This window comes from Cetorhinus maximus, chromosome 12 (genome assembly GCF_964194155.1).
Source record: "Cetorhinus maximus chromosome 12, sCetMax3.hap1.1, whole genome shotgun sequence".
NCBI lineage: Eukaryota > Metazoa > Chordata > Chondrichthyes > Lamniformes > Cetorhinidae > Cetorhinus > Cetorhinus maximus.
In genome coordinates this window covers 124,513,847-124,533,622 of record NC_135890.1, presented here as the reverse complement: position 1 = coordinate 124,533,622, position 19,776 = coordinate 124,513,847, and the positions used below count along the sequence as shown (strand labels likewise).

The window sequence follows — 19,776 nt, the reverse complement described above, 5'->3', positions numbered from 1 at the left end:
CTGATTAGTTGGCAAGTGGACTCTGATTGGTAGAGGTGTTGCCATGGGGAATGCACCAATGATGGTGAATGACAGTTAACTGCCAAGTATTGTTTGAAATTTAAACCAGGCAGCTTGACCCTGATTGATCATGGCATTGTCAAGAGGAATGAGTCAGTGAATAGCTGTCACTTATTTTGACAGTCATTTTGACAACCATTTGCTGACTTATTCCTCAGGGCAATGCCTTAACCAATCAGGGTCAAGCTGCCTGGTTTAAATTTCAAACAATGCTTGGCAGTTAACTGACATTCACCATCAATGATTCATTCTCCATGGCAATGCCTCTACCAGAGTCTACTTGCCAATCAATCAGCATGCTCTTCACATACAGTATAAATATAGGCTATTGAGTTGGATGATCAGCCATGATCATAATGAATGGTGGAGCAGACTCGAAGGGACGAATGGCCTACTCCTGCTCCTAGTTTTTAGGTTTCTATATTTCTAAATTGTTGTTTTCCCCTTATATTGGTATTCTTGTAAAGTGTCCTGATGAGTGCAAGACGAAAAGCTTTGACACGTCTCTTTTTTCAGCAATATCCACTTTATTTAGCTTTCACACTTTGATGCTTTAGTAGAAAAATCAGTTTGCAGTCTGATCAATAACTATTGCATAAATTTGAAGATAGTAGCATTTTAAACAATTATGTAAAGACACAGAGGTTTAAGAAAGTGCATAGAGTACTCATCACACCAGGCAGGTATAGTGCAGGTCATGCTGCAAAGTGAATGAATGCTGTTTTATCCCAAAAGCATGCCGCAATTCTTCATAAGTTAATATCCCATCACCATTTTCCACACCAGCTATTCCTGTGGACTTTCACTTAGTACCCAATTACTACAAGCTTCAAATTTGAGTGTGTTCTGTTACTACCCACTGCACAATAATTTCAATACATTGCAAGGCTATACTGTTATACAATGGAAATGCTTTTAAGTGTTTTTTTAAATAGTCACATAAGTACAGCAATGTGATGTGGCACGTATGCTGCATCGTGAAGTGGAGCAATACATTGTGAAGCTGATTAGGGATAAAGCTATTTTAGATATAGTATTGTGTAATGAAGCAGAGTTCATTAGTAACGCCATAGTAAAAGACCGTTGGGAAATAGAGATCATAAAACCAGTGAATTCAATGCTAAGTTTGAAAGTGAAATACTCCAATCACAAACAAGAATCTTAAACTTGAACAAAGCCAATTACATAGGTGTGAAGGGAGAACTGGATAAGGTTAATTGAGTAAACAGACTAAAAGGTATGGAGGTAAATGAATAGTGAGAAATACTTAAGGAAACAATTCAGAATGTTCAACGGAACTACATTCCATTGAAAATCAAAATCTCAGCAGGAAGGGCCCATCTGTGGCTCACTCAGGAAGTTAAGGACAGTATTAGATTAAAAGAGGCTTACAATGTTGCAAAAAACAGTAGCAAGTCTGAGGATTGGGAGTGTTTTAGAAACCAACAAAGGGCCACCAAAAAGTCGATAAAATGATAAGTAATTGAATATGAGAGTAAATGAGCCAGAAATATAAAAATGGATTGCCAGAGCTTTTATAAGTCTATAAAAAGAGAGCCAGTAGCTAAAGTAAACATTGGTCCCTTAGAAGCAGAGGCAAGGGAAATTATCATGGGGAAATGAGGAAATGGCAGAGGCATTGAACAAGTATTTTGTAGCAGTCTTCACAGTAGAAAACACAAGTTGCATACCAGAAAGAGACAGCATCCTAGAGACTAAAAAGGAGGAAATTAAGGAAATTAATATCAGAGAAAAAGAATCGGAGAAACTTAAGGGACTAAAATCAAAGAAATCTCCAAACCTGATAGCCAACACCCTAGAGTTCTAAAAGAGCTAGCTGCAGAGGTAATAGATGCACTATGATTTTCCAAAATTCCTTAGAGTCAGGAATGGCCAAATCAGAATGGAAGTTAGAAAATGTTTCCCTCCTTTCTTGGAAAGCAGTGAGAGAGAAAGCAGTGAACTACAGGCCAGTTAGCCTAACATCAGTTGTTAGGAAAATGCTAGAATCTATTAATAAGGAAGTCTTAACAATGCACTTAGTAAAGCATAGCATGATTATAACAAGTCAACATAGTTTTAATTAAGGGAAATCCGGTTTACAAACTTATTAGAGTTTTTTGAGGATATAATAGTAGGGTAGAAAAGGGGAACCAGGAGTTTACCTGGATTTCCAAAAGGCATGTGAACAAGGTGCCAGATAAAAGGTTAATAGGCAAGATCAGGGCTCATGGAGTTGGGGGTAATATATTAGCATGGATAGAGGGTTGGTTAATAGATAGATAGCAGAAAGTGGGCATAAACAGGGCTTTTTCCAAAGTGGCAGGCAGTGCCACAAGGATCAGTGCTGGGGCCTCAGTTATTCACAATCTATACTAATGACTTAGATGGAGAGACAGAGAGTAATGTTTCGAAGTTTGCTGATGGTACCAAGTTAGATGGAAAGGCCAGTTGTGGGGAGGACATAAAAGCTGCAAAGAAATATATACAGGTTGAGGGTATAGAAAAGCAGAATATTTTTTAAAAGGTGTGAAACTTGTAAGTGTTGATGTTCAAAGAGATTTAGGTGTGCTCATACAAGGAACGCAGAAAGTTAGCATTTGGGCGCAGCAAGCAATTAGGAAGCCAAATTGCATGTTGGCCTTTATTGCAAGGGGATTGGAGTACAAGAATAAAGAAGTCTTGCTACAGTTGTACAGGGTTTTGGGGAGACCACATCTGGAATATCGTGCGCAGTTTTGGTCTCTACATTTAAGAAAGAATATATTTGGATTGGAAGCGGTGCAGTGAAGATTTACTAAATTGATCCTCGGGATGAGGGAGCTGTCCTATGATGTGGGGCTGAATAAATTGGGCTTATATTCTCTGGAGTTTAGAAGAATGAGAGGTGATCTCATTGAAACCTACAAAAGTCAGAAGAGGCTTGACAGGGTGGATGCTGAGAAAATGTTTTCATTGGTCGCGGCATCTAAAAAACAGGGGCACAGTCTCAGGATAAGGGGCCGATCATTTAAGACTGAAATGAGGAGAAATTACTTCACTGACAGGGCTGTGAATCTTTGGAATTCTCTACCCAAGAGGGTTGTGAATGCTCCATCATTAAATACATTTAAGGCTGGGATAGACAGATTTTTGGTCTTTCAGTGAATCAAGGGATATGGGAAATGGGCAAGAAAGTGCAGTTGAAGCCCAAGATCAGTCATGATTGCATTGATGGGCCATATGGTCTACTCATACCCCTACTTCTTGTATTCTTGTGGCAGTGTGCTGTTACACCCAACAATCCTCCACGTGCTGAGATCCCAATTCCAGATGTTCCACTTAAGGGAAACCCTGGGTGGAAGTCAGGCAGCTCCAACAAGGAGAGAGAGAGGAGATAGCTCAGAAAGAGTTCCCCAAGACTGCTCCTGTACTTCTCCAGTACCAGGCTGAGTGTGAGAGGTCAGAGTCTCAGTGATCCATTCAGCCAGACTCCGCATACAACAGGGAACCCCACCTGAGATAGGGAAGAAAATGCCCTGAGTTTCCAGAACATAACTTAGCAAACAATGGCCAACTTTTGACCAACTTCCTTCTGTTCCCAAAGCTGCAACACTATGACAATAGTGTGCTTCACTAATTACCCATACTTTCAGAGAAGCAGCAGAGCTAATGAAGGACAGCATTTTCTTAACTCTGAGAAACCTTAGTGATCTTCCACTCAGATTGCTCTAGTTTGAACAATTGGACATCAACAAGGGGATCACATCTTATTTATAGAATTGCACAGCATGGGAGTCAGCCATTTAGCCTACCCTGTCTGTGCCAGTCCTTTGAATGAAAATCCTATTGGCCCCAACCCCCTGCTTTCTCCCCCACAGCCCTGCAATTTGTGCCACAACCCACCACCCCTACCCCAACACTGCCACCCCTGCCCTCAACCATACTTAACGTATTTATCCAATTCCCTTTTGAAAGTTATTATTGAATATGTTTCCACTGCCTTTCAGGTGCTCAAAGTCCTAGGTAAACAGTGCCATTCTTTCCAGCATACATTGAACTTACATCCCTGGCCATTCTGGATATAGTCACTAATTCCATGGTTATCTGTACAAGCTGCAGCAGTAAGAGGAGTCACACAACATGTGTCAAAATCTTCAAGATAAGCCACGGGTGCATTCCTCAAGCATTGACCACTCAAAGATCTCTGCAGCATAAACATACAGACAAAAAGTAAGAGGTGAAACACTTTGCTCCTTATCCAGTTTTACAAATTATTATTTCATAAATATTCAATTTTCTCACAATTTCTTAAGTTACTTTCCGCTTTGACTTTATGGTCACTGACCATACGAACATATCATCAGAGGCCTGAAATGTATTATTACTTAACCAGAGCCCTGATTAGCTAACATTTTAGAAATTAAAGACAATATGCTGATAGGGTTAGGAGGAGGCTACAGCCTGGAGCAGTTAGGATGAACAGCTTAGGTCAGGCTTGTCCAACCTTTTCGGGTGGTGGGGGTGGGAGGGGGCCACATTTCAATTTTTTCATACACAATGGGTCGATGATGAAATTTCAGTAAGGTAAGATTTCACACAATGTTAAAGATGAATTTCAAAAATATCAATGTCAAAGCAATAAATGGATAATTTCAAAGAACAGTAATTAATAAAAATACCCATTAAAAAGTGCCAAGTAGCAGAGTTCACCAATGAAAACTTCTTTTTTGCCTTTTTGCTGAAGCAGAGATAGAGAGACACATTGGGAAGAGGTGGGGACCAGACCTCAGCTAAGGAGTTGGGTTTAACTAACAATGACCTTGCATTTGCCTCTAATGGCGCGCATTCCGTACTAGCCTCGGCTCAATTCATATGAAAGCAGAGGTCAGTTGCCTTTCAGCCAGGGTTTTCTTCCTCTCCCGACCTGCTTAGTGGATAGCTTTTGAGGGAAGGAGGAAGGGTGTCAGGCTCTCCCTCACGCCCTCTCACTCGCTGGTGAGCCTAACAGCCAGGAGAGAAACAGCCTGTGATTGGAGGAACAGATCTTTGCAGATCTTTCATTCAACTTACCCGTAGTGCTGGATACGGAGGGGGCCAGGTTGTGACTTGCAGGCCGGAGATTCAAGAATCCAGGCATAAATGCATTTAAGGGGAAGCTGGTTAAGTAATAAGGAAGAAAGGAATAAATGCTAATAGGGTTAAATGAAGCTGGGTAGAAGGAGGCTCATATGGACCATAATTGGGAGAGCTGTCTCTCAGACTAGTCAAGCAACAGCCTGACATGTTCATACTCGCAGAATCATACCTTACAATGTCCCAGACACCACCTGCTGTCCCACCAGCAGTGGCAGCACACTGGTATACAGGCAGGAGAGAGTTGCCCTGGGAGTCCTCAACATCGATTCCAGGCCCCATGAAGTCTCATGGCATCAGGTCAAACATGGGCAAGGAAACCTCCTGCTGATTACCACGTACCCCCAGCTGATGAATCAGTGCTCCTCCATGTTGAACACCACTTGGAGGAAGCACTGAGTATGGTAAGTGCACAAAATGTACTCTGGGTGGGGTGCTTCAATGTCCACCATGCAGTGTGGCTGGGTAGCACCACCACAGACCAAGCTGGCCAAGTCCTAAAGGACATAGCTGCTAGACTGGGTCTGCAGCAGGCGGTGAGAGAGCCAGCAAGAGGGAAAAACATTTGACCTCATCCTCATCAACCTTCCTGCCGCAGATACATCACTACATGATCGTATTGGTAGGAGTGACCACCACACAGTCCTTGTGGAGATGAAGTCCCATCTTCACATTGAGGGTACCCTCCATTATGTTGCATAGCACTACCACCATGCTAAATGGGATAGATCACAAACAGATCTAGCAACTCAAGGCTGGGCAACCATGAGGCACTGCAGGCCATCAGCAGCAGCAGAATGTAGTCATTGAATTGTTCAATGAGGAGTGCAGGAGGGTATGTCAGGAGAAGCACCAGGCATACTTAACAATGAGGTGTCAACCTGGTGAAGCAACAAAACAGGACTACTTGCGTGCCGAACAACATAAGCAGCAAGTGATAGAAAGAGCTGAGCAATTCCACAACCAACAGATCAGATCTAAGCTCTGCAGTGCCGCCACATCCAGCCGTGAAGGGTGGTGGACAATTAAACAACTCACTGGAGGAGGAGGTTCCACAAATATCCCCATCCTCAATGATAGGGGTGCCCAGCGTATCAGTGCTAAAGATAAAGCTGGAGTACTTGCCACAATCTTCAGCCAGAAATGCCGAATGGATGATCCATCTCGGCCTCCTCCAGAAGTCCCCAGCATCACAAATGCCACTCTTTAGCCAATTCGCTTCACTCCACAGCATAACAAGAAACAGCTGAAGGCACTGGATACTGCGAAGGCTATAGACCCTGACAATATCTCGGCAATAGTACTGAACACTTGTGCTCCAGAACTTGCCATGCCCCTAGCCAAGCTGTTCTAATATAGCTACAACACTTGCATCTATACCACTGGTATCTACACAGCAATGTGGAAAATTGCTCAGGTATGTCTTATATGCAAAAAGCAGGACAAATCCAACCTGGCCAATTACCACCCCATCAGTCTACTCTTGGTCATCAGTCAAGAGATGCGAGGGGTGATCAACAGTGCTATCAAGTGGCACTTGCTTAACAATAATCTGCTCACTGACACTCAGTTTGGGTTCCGCCAGGGCCACTCAGCTCTTGACCTCATTGCAGCCTATGTTCAAACGTGGACAAAAGAGCTGAACTCCCGAGGTGAGGTGAGAGTGACTGCCCTTGACATCATTTGACCAAGTGTGGCATCACAGACTGGAGTCAATGGGAATCAGGAGGAAAACTCTCCACTGGTTGGAGTCATACCCAGCACAAAGGAAGATGGTTGTGGTTGTTGGAGGTCAATCATCTCAGCTCCAGGACATCAGCGCAGGAGTTCCTCAGGGTAGTGTCCTCGGCCCAAACACCTTCAACTGCTCTATCAATGACCTTCCTTCCATCATAAGTTCAGAAGTGGGAATGTTTGCTGATGATTGCACAATGTTCAGCAATATTCACGACTCCTTAGATACTGAAGCAGTCCATGTCCAAATGCAGCAAGACCTGGACATTATCCAGGCTTGGGGTGACAAGTGGAAAGTAACAATTGCACCACACAAGTGCCATGTAATGACCATCTCCAACAAGAGAAAATCTAACCATTGCCCCTTGACATTCAATAGCATTACCATCACTGAATCTCCCTCTATCAACATCCTGGGGGATTACCAGAAACTGAACTGGACTAGCCATATAAATACTGCAGCTACAAGGGCACGTCAGAGGCCTGGAATCCTAGCCTCATGGACTATAGCAGTTCAAGATGACAATTCATCACCACCTTAACAGCAATTCCAGATGGGCAATAAATGCTGGCCTAGCCAGCGAAGCCCACATGCCGCGAATGAATAAAAATAAATAAACACTAATGTAGACCAGTTAGGCGGATTAGACCATTTCTGTGCTGTACATTCTATGCGATGCCCAAGTTGATGGCAGTAAATAGCCATTTGTGGTTTTCAACAGATTATCCTGTTTTTACCTTTCACATCTTAAAATGTAATAAGATAGTGTCTCTTGTGGTTACATTTAAAGAATTCCAAAAGATGCTTTTCAGCAAGGGTTCTATTTAAAGGATGCCTTAGTTGAATAATGCAACAGTAATCTGCCAGACTCAATCCAGGATCAACTACAACCTAGAATGTTGGTTAAACTGTTTAAGTTCTCAGGTACTGTATTGGAACAGATGTGACATGCACACTGCTGTACCGGTCATTTAAGTTGCAATAGGAATGAATTTTGCAACTGGTCAGGTTTATTTTCTAAAAACTGAGAGAGAATGTGAAAAAACTGAAAGCATTTCTAAATAGCAATGCAACGGAGGCAACAAAAAGTTACATCATCTCTTTTAACTATTTCAGAGTTTGTCATACCTGTAAACTATCTGTATTGTGAGAAAGAGTTTTATGTGAAGTCACTGGCATCATTAACAAGCGACAAATTAAAACACAAGTTAATTTTTATTCCTTCGCCCAACATGGTATAAAACCATTTGATTAAGAGTTTTGGAATATAATTTATATCCCACTTGGCACACTATTTGTAACTAATGCAGAATTTTGTTACTCATGAATTATTAGGAGAGCCCAGTCAAACAACCTCCATGATACCCAATAGTTTATCATCTGCCCATTTCCTTGGCACCTGGTTCTTGTGTACAACTGGTGCCAACACTCAGACATCAATAATGGATGCTGTACCAGAGGACAAATGAGATCTGTAAAGCTGCACATCAATAAGGAGTCCACGCCATCATGAGATGGGAAAGACAACAAAACTGGTGAGACAGAAAAGGGTTAGTGGGAGATGGGCTCACACTGACACCATAAAAACTGCAACAGCTCACTATTACCTTTCTCAAGGGCAATTAGGAATGGGCATTAAATGCTGGTCTTGTCCGTGACACCTACACCCACTGGACAAATAAGCCCACAGTACTCGTGGCCTAATCTTTCTCATGTCACTGCAGACGCTTTTGAGCTTTAGGAGGAAGGAAATCAGAACTGTTATCACTGGCCTGACCTCACACTGATCCGGAACAACACAGCCAGCAAGACAAAAGAACAGAAAGTAAATGGGCCAGGGCGGAAAGAGGAAGCAGCTTATCAAATAAAAAAGGCAGAGTCTGTACAAAATCATTCAATAAATAATGTTGTCAGCCTCATTTCTTTCAAAAAACACCTCCACCAACTCCACCCCGTCAAATACTATGTGAACTTAGCCACATTCCTCCAGGAACACTAAGATAAAAGCAAAATACTGCGGATGCTGGAAATCTGAAACAAAAACAAAAATAACTGGAAAAACTCAGCAGGTCTGACAGCATCTGCAGAGAGAAACACAGTTAACGTTTCGAGTCCGAATGACTCTTCATCAGACTAAGGAAATATAGAATTGAGGTGAAATATAAGCTGGTTGAAGGGGGTGGGACAGGTAGAGCTGGATAGAGGGCCAGTGATCGGTGGAGGCAAAGAAGAGATTGCCAAAGATGTCATAGACAAAAGGACAAAGGGGTGTTGACGGTGGTGATATTATCTAAGGAATGTGCTAATAGTGACATTAAGAGTAGAAAGCAGGGCAAGGAAGTGACAGATAGCCTTAGTGGGGGTGGGGTGAGGGGAAGAGATCGAAATAGGCTAAAAGGTGGAGATAAAACAATGGATGGAAATAAATAATGGAAATAGGTGGGAAAAGAAAAATAAATTAAAATTATAGGAAAAAGGGGGATCAGAAAGTGGGTGGGGATGGAGGAGAGAGTTCATGATCTAAAATTGTTGAACTCAATATTCAGTCCGGAAGGCTGTAAAGTGCCTAGCCGGAAGATGAGGTGCTGTTCCTCCAGTTTGCATTAAGCTTCGCTGGAACATTGCAGCAGGCCAAGGACGGACATGTGGGCATGAGAGCAGGGTGGAGTGTTGAAATGGCAAGCAACAGGTCTGGGTCATGCTTGCGGACAGACCGAAGGTGTTCCGCAAAGCGGTCACCCAGTCTGCGTTTGGTCTCTCCAATGTAGAGAAAACCATATTGGGAGCAGCGAATACGGTAGACTAAATTGAGGGAAGTGCAAGTGAAATGCTGCTTCACTTGAAAGGAGTGTTTGGGCCCTTGGACAGTGAGGAGGGGGGAAGTAAAGGGGCAGGTGTTGCACCTTCTGCGGTTGCATGGGAAGGTGCCGTGTGAGGGGGTTGAGGTGTAGGGGGTGATGGAGGAGTGGACCAGGGTGTCCCGGAGGGAACGATCCCTGCGAAATGCCGCCAATGTTCCAATGATCATTTGTTTATTCAGTCGACTGAATTGTTCATTGTCCTGTGCACAGCAGGATGTGATTTTTTTTATTTATTCATGGTATGCTGACATCACCAGCTAAGCAAGCATTTATTGCCCAACCCCATACAACTGAGTGGCTTGCTTCGCCATCTCAGAGGACAGTTAAGAAAGAGTTCACCACAATGCTGTGGATCTGGAGTCACCTGTAGCCAAACCAGGTAAGGACAACAAATTCCATTCCCAAAAGAACATTAGTGACCAGATAGGTTTTTAAATGACAATCTTGTAGTTTCAAAGTCACCATTATTGATAGTAGCTTTTTATTCTAGATTTATTTAATGAACCAACTTTAACTTCCCAACAGCCATGGTGGAATTTGAATTTACGACTCTAGATGATTAGTCTAGGTCTCCGGATTACTAGTCCAGTAACACTATCACCATGTTACCGAACCCCCTTGTCTAGATAACAATGACGGCATTTCAGGAAGTATTTCATTGGATCTGACCCACTAGGGGATGGTTGGAGGTAGCAATACGGCACTGTGCAATCTTCCATCTCTCTTAGGTATATTAGGTTTTATAAATTAACCTCAATTTACACACTGTCCAATTAGACCAGTAATAAGTTACATTGTTGGTCACTGAAGGTTACGAAATCCATTTACAATCTTACCAAAGTTTTAATTTATCTTTTAGCCAGAAACTGAACTGGGCTAGCCATATAAATACTGTGGCTAACAAGAGGACAAGTAACTCACCTTCTGACACCCCAAAGCCTGACCACTGTCTACAAGGCACAAGTCAGAGTGTGATGGAATGCTCCCTGCTTGCCTGGATGAGTGCAGCTCCCACAACACTCAAGAAGCTTGACACCATCCAGGACAAAGCAGCCCGCTTGATTGGCACCCCATCCACAAACATTCACTCCTTCCTCCATCAATGCACAATAGCAGCAGTGTGTACCATCTACAAGATGCACTGCAGGAATTCACCAAGGCTCCTTTGACAGCACCTTCCAAACTCACGACCGCTACCATCTAGAAGGACAAGGGCAGTAGATAGGTGGGAACACCAACACCTGGAAGTTCGCCTCCAAGTCACTCACCATCCTGACTTGGAAATATATCACTGTTCCTTCACTGTCACTGGGTCTAAATCCTGGAACTCTCTTCCTACAGCACTGTGGGTGTACCTACACAACATGGAATGTAGCGGTTCAAGAAGGCAGCTCACCACCACCCTCTCAAGGGCAACTAGGGAAGGGCAATAAATGCTGGGTCAGCCAGCAAAGCCCACATCCCGTGAATGAATTTTTAAAAAAATGATGTGCTGTTATTCCTACCTGTGGAATAGTAAGGTACTCTTCTTCATTTTTAACAATACGATCCCCTTGACGGTAGCCAACTGGTGTATGTGTCTCTGGAGGTGTCACTATCCCAAAGGAAAAGTCACGAGAAACCCTGCTGTTGAAAGCAAAGTTCAAAAAGGAGATTATTCCCAGTGCAATAAGAATTTACTGCATTGCTTCACAGGCATTGAGGCAAGGATAAAGGGGATGTAGTCAATTGCATTTATTATCAGGATACAGATTTCAAAGAGGCAGCATTAGCATCAATGTGGAACGGAATATGGAACTCACATCCATATGGAGTGGCTGAGAGATAGCATTGATATATTTAAGGGAAAGCTAGAAAAGTACATGTTGAGAAAGGAATAGAAAGATATGTTGATTGGGGGAGAATAAATAAATACAGCGTAAGGCAGCTCACACGGAGTATGCACATCAACACAGACCCAATGGGCTGCATGGCCTGTTTCTGTGCTGTAAATTCCACGTAATATCATTTTCTATATTCTTCATCATTATACCCCAACTGATATTTTTAAATGGTGATTGAAGACTGGCCTGGAAGAGTTACAAAGACACCTGTGCCAGTTAGGAAATTTAGCATCATCCTATCTTCCTGACCGTCTCAGTGTCATCAATTCAGCTCCCTTACAATTCAGAAATTGGTGTTTCTTCACATCTAAATTCCTGCATACATCTTTGTCTGCACTTTCAGGTACCAGAAAGCAGGAGAATGAATAGAGCCACATATCATTTGGATGGAAACCCAGAGTTCTAGCATGAAAGCTGTCAGACTGAAATAAGCTTCATTGCAGGAGGGATGATTTGGGTGGGGGATGGAGTGGGGGAGTGACGGGGACACCATTTGTAGATGTCCCCTGGGTTTGTTCATAGCAAATCAAATTGAGCGCAAGGAATACTGGACTGTTATACATAGTAACGGTCAACAAACTATTCCATTAAGGAGTCAAGACTCTTCAGGCTACAAAGTTTACCTGTTAAATAAACAGAGGCTCAAGTAAGAGTTTAATTCAAAAGAAAAGAAAACAAAAAATATATTGAGGGGGAAAATAAGCTGAAGTAATAAGATAAATAATGGAAACTTGCAGGTCATCAGTCAGCTGCCAGAGAGAAAAGACAGATTAACATTTTGGGTGCAAGACTCTTCCTAGGTCCAGCATTGTCCCTTTTTTCAATTCAGAGTTCAATTGTTTGTTTAGGTAACTGAGCCAATTAGAATGTGCTGGTCAGGTTTAGAATACAGGTTAGTGGTTGGAGGTGAAGATCAGAAACCTGCACCATTTCACAGTTGCTTTGCACCTGTATAAAAAGTGGCAGCTTTTTAACATATTTAAGTACAAATTCAAATGTGCAGTAGTATAAAAGTATTAAACAAGAGAGAGAAGTCATTCCAATCATTGAAGATGAACACTAGAGGTAAGGCACAACAGATCATGTGGATTAATTTATTTCACTAATTATAGTTGCTTTAGTGCCTGTTATACAAACTTACACAGTATCACCATCATAGAACAACCCCAGGTAAGGCGAGTTATCAAGAGAAGATTGCACACAGAGGAAAGAAAACCAGTCAGGAACATCATTTGCATTCTGAACAGAACATAATTGGTCAAAGGGTTGGGACACATTCCCTCCAAACACTCCTGTAAAGCAGTAAGAATGGAACAGCTTTATCATACTGGGGGTGCATTCCTGAAAAAAAAAAGGAAAATTTACTTGGCATAATTCATGTTTCAGAATGAGATTAAATAAATAATATTAACAGACCAGTTTTATTTATATATATTATACAGTATCACACCAATGACAATTTGTATTTATATAGCACATTTAATATAATAAGAAAAAATAGCACAGAGAATTCATAATATCCAAATAGACTTGGTGAAAATTACTAATTTTAATTTCTTCTACAAACTAGTTGAAAAACATCAGAATCTGGCTGGACCAAATATAAAGAACCTGATCAGTCAGGTGATAAATCAGTTTTGCCATTTGCATTTCCTAGGTAACACAAACTTGCAGAACACTGCTAATATTAACACCTTCACTTCATGATCAAAGGAGAGCATTTATAAAGAGCTGTTAAGACACAAAACATTGCAGGAACTTTGGAAAGAGAGGTTGAATAAAAGCAGAAAAGGAATGGTCAATGAACAAAGGTGGCCCAGTGAGCAAAGGTAACTAGTCAAAAAGATGGGTTTTGAAAAGTTTCTTCAAGGTGGGGAGAGAAGTCAAGAGACAGAGGAATTCATAGAGGGAGTTTCAGAGGGTAGGAATAGGGAAAAGGCTCGGCCACCAATGGTGGTGCAAAAGGGCCAAAAGGGATACAAATGGCCACAGACTCAAATAAGTGCAGCGGCCAATGGAAGGCTGAAGGAGGTAGCAGAGTTAGGATGAGGAGAGATTTGAATTCATTGGGTTGGAGGGCAGGGAGCCATTGCAGGTCATTGAGAATACAAGTGATTGCCGAGCAGAGTGGGATATAGGCAACGTAAGTTTTGAACAAGTTTACAAAAGGTGGAGAGTGAAAGGAAAAGGTGGACAATGCAGAAAAAGGGTGTTTCTTTTGCATTAAAAGGGGCTAGGTGAATGGCAGCTGTTGTTGTGGAGGCAATAAAGATTTTCAAAGGTAGTTGGGGGTGGGGTAAGAGGCAAAAGCAGCAATGCTACAGAGGTGGAAGCAAGCGGCTTTCGTAATAGATACTATGTAGCTTTAAAGGTCAGGGTAGTGTCCTAGGCCCAACCATCTTCAGCTGCTTCATCAATATCTTCCTTCCATCATAAAGTCAGAAGTGGGGATGTTCGCTGATGATTGCACAATTTTCAGCACCATTCGCAACTCCTCAGATACTGAAGCAGCCCATGTCCAAATGCAGCAAGACCTGGACAATATCCAGGTTTGGGCTAACAAGTGGCAAGTAACATTCGTGCCACACAAGTGCCAGGCAATGACCATCTCCAACAAGAGAATTTAACTATTGCCCCCTGACATTCAATGGCATTACCACCACTGAATCCTGCACTAACATCCTGGGGGTTACCACTGACCATAAACTGAACTGGACCCGTCATATAAATACTGTGGCTACAAGAGCAGGTCAGAGGCTAGAAATTCTGTGACAAGTTACTCACCTCCTGACTCCCCAAAGCTTGTCCACCATCTACAAGGCACAAGCCAGGGATGTGATGGAATACTCTCCACTTGCCTGGATGAGAGCAGCTCCAACAACACTCAAGAAGCTTGACACTGTCCAGGACAAAGCAGCCCGCTTGATTGGCACCCCTTCTACAAACATTCACCCCCTCCATCACCGACGCACTGTGTACCATCTACAAGATGCACTGCAGGAACACACCAAGGCTCCTTAGGCAGCACCTTCCAAACACACGACCTCTACCATCTAGAAGGACAAGGGCAGCAGACACTTGGGAACATCATCACCTGGAAGTTCCCCTCCAAGCCACTCACCATCCTGACTTGGAAATATATCGCCGTTCCTTCAATGTCACTGGGTCAAAATCCAGGAACTCCCTCCCTAACAGCGCTATGGATGTACCTACACCACAGGGACTGGTGCGATTCAAGAAGGCAGTTCACCATCGCCTTCTCAAGGGGCAATTAGGGATGGGAAATCAATGCTGGCCTACCCTGAATTTGATGCAGCGTTTCACTCACTCATCTCACATAGACTGTCTCTCAAACTCCATTACCTGTCAAGGCCTCTAAGAATTCCATGTGTTTCAATCAGGTCACCTCTCATTCTTCTAAATCTGAGAGAATATGGGCCCATACTACTCAGCCTTTCCTCACAAGAAAGCCTTCACATTCTAGGAATTAATATTCTGAATCTGTTTTGCTTTCCTCTAAGGAAAAGGAGGCCAAAACTGTACACAGTATTACATCAAAGACCTACATGATTGCAGCAAGGTTTCCTCATTATATTCCAATTCTATTGCAATAAAAGCTAATATTCCATTTAGCTTCTTAATCGCTTGCTACACCAAAATGTTAACTGTGATTCACAGACAAGGACCCCTATATCCCTCTGAATTAAGTAGTCTTTCATATTTAAAAATATATTCTGTTTTCATTCTTCCAGCCAACGTGGATAATTTCAGAGATAAAAACAAAAAACTGTGGATGCTGGAAATCCAAAACAAAAACAGAAATACCTGGAAAAACTCAGCAGGTCTGGCAGCATCGGCGGAGAAGAACCAAATTGACGTTTCGAGTCCTCATGACCCTTCAACAGACTCGAAACGTCAACTTTGTTCTTCTCCGCCGATGCTGCCAGATCTGCTGAGTTTTTCCAGGTATTTCTGTTTTTGTTTTGGATAATTTCACACTTCTCCACATAATATTCTATCTGCCGCCTTCTTGCCCAATTACTTAACGGTCTACGTCAATGTTTCCTCTAACTTGTGTTTGCTGTCCCTTCAAGACTGATGTGCAGCCATGCATCTTAAATGGAATGCTGCATAGGCACAGCCTGTTTGCTCCCTGTAGGGCCACGTACCCGCTTTGAGGGAACATTGGTCTATATTCTTGTGTGGCCTCCATGCAGCTAATTGGAACTGTAAAAAGGAAACAGTGTAGATTTACTAGAATGATACCAAAAATGAAATTAAAGCTATGATGAAAAGCCCAAGACGCTTGAACTTTTCAATGGAGCAAGGAAGGAGAAGTGGAATTTGATAGGGGGAAATGGCAAGTTTTCACTGGTTGGTGAATTGATAAAAAGGGAGCATAGACCAAGGATCAGCACTAAAAGACTGAGTGATGGGGAACAAGTTAGACATTTCTCAGGCAGAGGATGATTATAACATGGAATACTTTACTGCGACAGGCTGTTGAGATCAAGACTGACATTTAAGTGAAAATTGGATAGTATTTAAAATGTATTTATTTGTTTGTATGTCTCCCCGGCACAGAAATAATTTAATTTTGTCCGAGATTGTGAATTTGCTCAAATCTTTCTCAATTAAATTAACATGATTCAGACCAGATAGATGTGACTCCTCTGATGGTTCTTATTGTCCAAGGATAGAACTGAATCATGGATCCAGTTTAACACTGATCAGAAATTCTAAGAAAGAAACTTAAAATATGCATATCAAATATTACCAGTAACAAAGGAAAACACTTTACATGTTATTTTAAAAGTTATCAGTTGTTTGCATTTTTAATATTTTCTCAATAACTTCTATTTCTCCTCCGAGCATCCTTATATCCAAGTGATGTAATGTTTTTGGCAGAGTCCAAACAAACAGCCTGCACACAGACCCTTCCTGCTACCAGCCTGAACCAGATACCACAAGGATGTTCAACTGTTGCTCTTTACTCTTGTAAACCATATAGCTGGGAAATCACGCTACAGAAATCTCTCTAGTATTCCACAACAGCAGAGTTCGACCACAGAGTTTCACATGTAGTCCTTGCAAACCTGCCCCATCAAACCATGCTTCCTGATAGCTGGTCATTACAGGCGACTACTCAGGGTCATCAGGGAGAATTAAATAATGGTGCTAAATGCACCATTTAGGGCAGTTCTCCAGCTGTAAGGTGCAGAGTGCAGTGTGGAAAATGCTTTTATTTCCAGTAGCCTATAAAGATAACACAGCTTTAACAACCTATCTCTTATTACACTCTTCTCCATGTTGTGATGCAGAATGTAATATGGGAAAAGAATTATCTGCTCACACCACACCCTCAATGTGTCTCTTCCCCCCCACCCACCTTAAACCAATTTATATTTCTCCCTTGTTGAAACTATGCTTCAGTTCTGCTGAAGGGCCATGAGGGCTCGAAACGTTGACTGATTTCTTCTCCGCCGATGCTGCCAGACTTGCTGAGTTTTTCCAGGTAATTCTGTTTTTATTTTGTTTTGGATTTCCAGCATCCGCAGTAGCTTTTAGCTTTTTGTTTTTATCTTTGGGAAAAGAATAGCTGTGTGTGCTAAGATGTTTAGAATTTCACTATGAAAAGCATAATTCTTCACTCAGTGCTAGCTTCCCACAAAGATTTCAGTTATCGGTGAAATGCAAATGACACAATTCCTAGTTTTCAGAAAAGCCACAAAACTGGGCCAAGTGTCACCCATGAGTCCAATAATTATTTAGAATTTCCTTAATGCATCACAGAAGAGGCACAAGATGAAGAATAAGCAACAGACCCAGTTACACCACACACTGTAGATACTGTGTCTATTTAAATAAGCAGAACTATCAATTTTACTTGTGCGCTTGCTCACGCAGAATAAAATGCTTAAATTTCACATTCTGTACGAAACAGTTTAAAATCTACATATGGTGATATAACTTGACAATACAGTATAATTAAAATGCAGAAATACCTCATCACAACAGCATCGTACATCACAAGCTTGTGCGGTTAAGTTGCATGGACACGGGCCAAGGGGAAGGTATTTTTGTTCTGGAATCGGCATCTTTGTTTCTGGTGAAACAAAAATAACAGTGTTCAGTAGTTAGTATGACCTACCACACTGGAAAAGCAAGGTAGCATGATGCTATTCAGAGCAGTCTGGTGGCACTCTGGATCACTAGTCTGTTCGGAGTTAGCCAATCTTAACCGGAACATTAGTGATGATGCTGCCTCAGCAGCCTCAGATTCAAGCGGGAGAATTATTTGGAAATTCCCTTCTCTGGATCATCATCCAATGACTCCTGCTGAAAATACACACGGATGCCAGTTAAAGAACAAAATCACGTGGTTGTGGCAATACCACAAGTAGAAGCTTAGGCTTCTACTTGAATGGACTAGAGGGCACCAGTACTTGTGGAACCATACCCAATGAAAAAGAAATTCAGAAATTGTTAGTTTTATTTGAAGTGACAGAGCTTTTGTTATTCTGATTTTCTCTCTATTGGACAAACAGAAAGATACATTCATAGTTTAAACACAAAACTGGACATCTGGAATTAAAAGCCTAATGATGACCATGAAATCATTATCGATTGTTGTAAAAAAACTCATCTGGTTCACTAATGTCCTTTAGGGGAGGAAATCTGCCGTCCTTACCTGGTCTGACCGACATGTGACTCCAGACCCACAGCAATGTGGTTGACTCTTAAATGCCCTCTGAACAAGGGCAATTAGGGATGGACAAATGCTGGCCTAGCCAGTGACATCCACATCCCATGAATGAAAAAAAAATTTGACCATGGATATTAATGAAATGCCATTATGTTTTATGATAATTTGTTCAGAAAATCTCTGACATTCAGAACAGTAGCTTGAACCATTGAAAGTGAAGCTCCCCTTTCAACCATTTATTAAAAACCCAGGTGAACTGGACATTTTTACAATTGCTGCATCACACAGCCTTCATCATTGGCAACTGACTTTTCAATTTGTTAATACTGATTTTTAAAAAAATCTACTGAAAAATTTAAACACCCAACCCTCACCAAATAGAAATTACAGTCAACCTATTACACAATTCCTTATGAGTATTTTTTAATTTTGATTACTGAGACTACATTTTCCAGTCAACCTGCATACAGAAATAATGGGCCGTAACTTCCAAGCTCCAGGGTGTCGTATGGGGGGGGGGGGGGTACCCCAAAGGTGAACTGGGGAATCCCCTTTGTAAGTTCCCAAGTAAGGTTTGCACGGCAAGGGCCCAGAAGTGCAAAATTCCCCTGAGCAAAGGCTCTGCACTGGGAATCATCCGAAAATGCGATTTAAATCGCAAACTTCAGATGGTTCCAACTGGGTCAATAGTCAGCCAGAAAAAGTTAGAAGAAATAAAACCTCTTCTAACTTCAGGGTAACTATTGTACAGGCCCAGGGGGATCGCCCCTGCCCAGAGATGACGACTCCTCCTCCTCCCTGACACTCCCCCCACCCCAGGATTCTCCCCTTTAACTTGCCTTGTTTACAGCAGCTAGCACTGCAAAAAAAGGGGGGGCGTGGCCTCCTTCCCTTCGACTCAGCTGCACTTCGATGCTGGGTCCCGGGGGCACGCTGCACTGCCTGGATCTTAGCCGGCCGAGTCAGAAGGTAAGGCAAGGCAGGCTGGGAAAAAGGATTAAGGTAAAAAAACGGGACGGACTGCCAGTCTGACGACGATTGCCACTCCAAGCAAGTTCAATCCCATTGTATTTAATAGGGAGCCACTTAGTGTCTTACAGGCCCAGACACCGGCACCACCATCACCACCTTACAAAGATGGCTAGGCCGAAAGCAAGGGCACTCTCCTGGATAACCTGACCTCAACATCATGTTCCAAGCTGAGAACTCCAATGGAACTGTACAGGTCATTAAACAGCAACACTGATTTTGCTACTTCTCCTCATAAAGTAACTCTATTCTGCAAAGCCAGTCCAGCTTTACTTTCCTCATGGCTGCTAAAAAATATTAAAATGAAACTTCGAATCATACAGTACATTAGGAGGTCCTTCAACCCTCAAAAAAATCAAAATACTGAGCACACTGGGAGCTTGAAAT

The 19,776-nt window shown here is 42.2% G+C and overlaps 2 protein-coding genes across 3 annotated transcripts in view; one reads left to right on the top strand and one right to left on the bottom strand.

Moving 5' to 3' along the window:
• eif2b1 (eukaryotic translation initiation factor 2B, subunit 1 alpha) overlaps positions 1 to 19,776 on the top strand; it is a 1,065,098-nt gene that overhangs the window by 996,683 nt on the left and 48,639 nt on the right. The window lies entirely within an intron of this gene.
• The window catches only part of tctn2 (tectonic family member 2), a 51,543-nt gene that overhangs the window by 25,107 nt on the left and 6,660 nt on the right, over positions 1 to 19,776 (bottom strand). For both annotated transcript variants that reach the window (XR_013578252.1, XM_078554607.1), the window contains exons 5-8: positions 17,660 to 17,760; positions 12,796 to 12,995; positions 11,277 to 11,397; positions 4,105 to 4,246 (exon numbers count right to left, since the gene is read on the bottom strand). Coding sequence is in view for 1 of the 2 variants with exons in the window: in XM_078554607.1 (XP_078410733.1) it covers positions 4,105 to 4,246; positions 11,277 to 11,397; positions 12,796 to 12,995; positions 17,660 to 17,760 (564 nt within the window). In the remaining variant the exon portion in view is untranslated. The remainder of the gene's footprint in view (positions 1 to 4,104; positions 4,247 to 11,276; positions 11,398 to 12,795; positions 12,996 to 17,659; positions 17,761 to 19,776) is intronic.